Consider the following 2307-nt stretch of genomic DNA (forward strand, 5'->3'; position numbering starts at 1 on the left):
CGCTGTGTCCAGTCGCGCGGAAAGCCGCGCAGCAATGGACCGAGGAAGATGAGAACCCGCCTAGGGCGACAATGGCGCACTTGCTTAGCGGCGCCTGCCTGGGGAATAGGGAGCAGGCCAGATGGTTCCTCAGAGTAGCGCGAGCGCAGACGGGGACGGCGATCAGCAAAGTAGCCCAGGCGGCACCCGACTCCAAGGATACGCTGAAGACGCTGAGGAAAGCGCATGTCGCTGCGCTGAAGGGCTCACGCTATAGGGTGCTGGATGAGGACGGGTACGATGCACTAGCCCCAGCCGTCGGGGGGGTGTTGCCGGCGCTGGTAGATGATCTCTCGGAGAAGAGCCGGAGGGACCTTGGCGCCGGGGTCACGAGGAACTTGCAAGTCGTGGCCGAGGCGGCGACGGGAGCGGTGCAGAGGTGGACCCAGCTCAATGATGAGGCTACGGCGCGCATAATGAAGAGAGAGGAACACATCGAGTGGCTGAGGAAGCTCTTCACTGGGTGGAAGGAGGCCCGGCCGGCCTTGAGGGAGTCGCGGAGGAGGAGGGATAACGGAGGTAACGTGCAGACAGGCCAGCAGCCAGTGGGACGAACGAGGACCGCGACGGCGGCTCAAGCGGGAGGGAGCGGAGACGGTGGGCAGCAAGCGAAGTGGGTGAGACTTATGATGCTCCTCTGACTTAGGGAGCGGTTCAGCTGCTGGGCGGGCTTCAGGCTGGTGCTCACGCGAAAAGGAATCGACGCGATGTACAAAGCATACAAGAAGAGGAGAAAGAAGAGGAGGGGCATCAGTGGTGACGAAACAGAAGCTAGCGCAGACGAGGGCAGGGCAGACCCGGGGACGGCGGAGTCGGAGCAGACGGCATCGGCCGCCGAGGAAACGTTGGGAAGAGGCACGAGGAGGGCGGCGACCTCGACCGACTATGGAGGACCCGTCACCAGACGACGCAGGGCAGACGACGGGGAGGCGGAGCAGACGCGCAGGGCGAGACGAGGGAGGGAGCAGGATGTTGCTGAGATCAGCAGGAGGATGTACGACGAGATTAGGAGCAGCAGGGACCCGAGGGACCATGTATGTGGAAGACGGCTAGTGCTAGTCCCCCATCGGGAGGACGACCCCGGCTAGTCGCCGACCACACCCACAAAGAACCCTGCACAAAGACCGCAGGGCGGGGACCTGTTTGTTTCCTTTTTACCCATCTCCTAGTAGAGGTGTGCGTATTATTTACCAAAGAGCCGGAACCCAGGCAAATTGTGAGTGCAATGATGCACGGCGTTAGTTCGGCCGGAGGACGCGAGCTTAGCAGCGGCGCAGGATCCCCGAGCTGCTCTGACGCGGCCGTGCTAGCGGCTGAGCGAGGCGAGGAGGAGGCGGTGCTGGAATGGCTCGACGGCGGCGGGCGGGCCGACGCAACGTGCGAGAGAGGCGGCGTGAGCGGCATCACGCTGCTGATGATCGCCGCCAGCAACGGCCACGAGCGGGTGGTCGAGTTGCTGCTGCGGCACGGCGCGGAGATCAACCTGCAGAGCAGCAAAGGCTTCACCGCGCTGATACTCGCCGCCTTCTTCAACCACCCCGCCGTCGTGCGGCGCTTGCTTCGGGCGGGCGCAGACACGGCGGCGCGTGCTGAGAACGGGAAGACAGCGCTGCAGCTGGCCAAGGAGAAGGGCCACGCCGAGTGCGTCGAGGCCTTCCGGCAGCACGTCAAGGAGTCGGTCGTGGCGGGACGGCCCACGGCGACGGCAGCCGGCGGCGAAGGTGCAGGTGGCGCTTCGTCCGGCGGCGCTTCCTCGGCTGGATCGAGACTGGCGAAGACGCTATCTCCAGCGGTGGCGGCGGAGCAGGCGTCGAGCGGTGTTGCGGCAGTCTCCGATGCGGTCGCGGCAGCGGCGGAGCGAGGCGAGGAGGAGGCGGTGCTGGCGTGGCTCGACAGTGGCGGGCGGGCCGACGCGACGTACGAGCAAGGCGGCGTGAGCGGCCTCACGCTGCTGATGACCGCCGCCCGCCACGGCCACGAGCGGGTGGTCGAGCTGCTGCTGCGGCACGGCGCGGAGATCAACCTGCAGAGCAGCAAAGGCTGGACCGCGCTGATACTCGCCGCCGACCACGGCGACGAGCGGGTGGTCGAGTTGCTGCTGCGGCACGGCGCTAGGGTCAACTTGCAGAGCAGCAAAGGCTTCTCCGCACTGATGCACGCCACCAGCAACGGCCACGAACGGGTGGTCGAGCTACTGTTGCCACCCGGCACGGAGGTCAACCTGCATAGCTGCACAGGCTGTACCGCTCTGATAGATTCCGTCCTCTT

General features: G+C 65.6%; 1 protein-coding gene across 1 annotated transcript; it reads left to right on the top strand.

Annotated features, from left to right (window-relative positions):
* Positions 1 to 71: 71 nt before the first annotated feature.
* On the top strand, positions 72 to 680 carry EMIHUDRAFT_254787 (hypothetical protein; the record flags this gene model as incomplete). Its single annotated transcript, XM_005776712.1, has 1 exon — positions 72 to 680. The coding sequence occupies one exon, from the start codon at positions 72 to 74 to the stop codon at positions 678 to 680; it is 609 nt and encodes a 202-aa protein (XP_005776769.1).
* Positions 681 to 2307: the final 1627 nt, after the last annotated feature.

Source organism: Emiliania huxleyi (assembly GCF_000372725.1).
Source record: "Emiliania huxleyi CCMP1516 unplaced genomic scaffold EMIHUscaffold_2732, whole genome shotgun sequence".
In the NCBI taxonomy this organism is placed as follows: domain Eukaryota; phylum Haptophyta; order Isochrysidales; family Noelaerhabdaceae; genus Emiliania; species Emiliania huxleyi.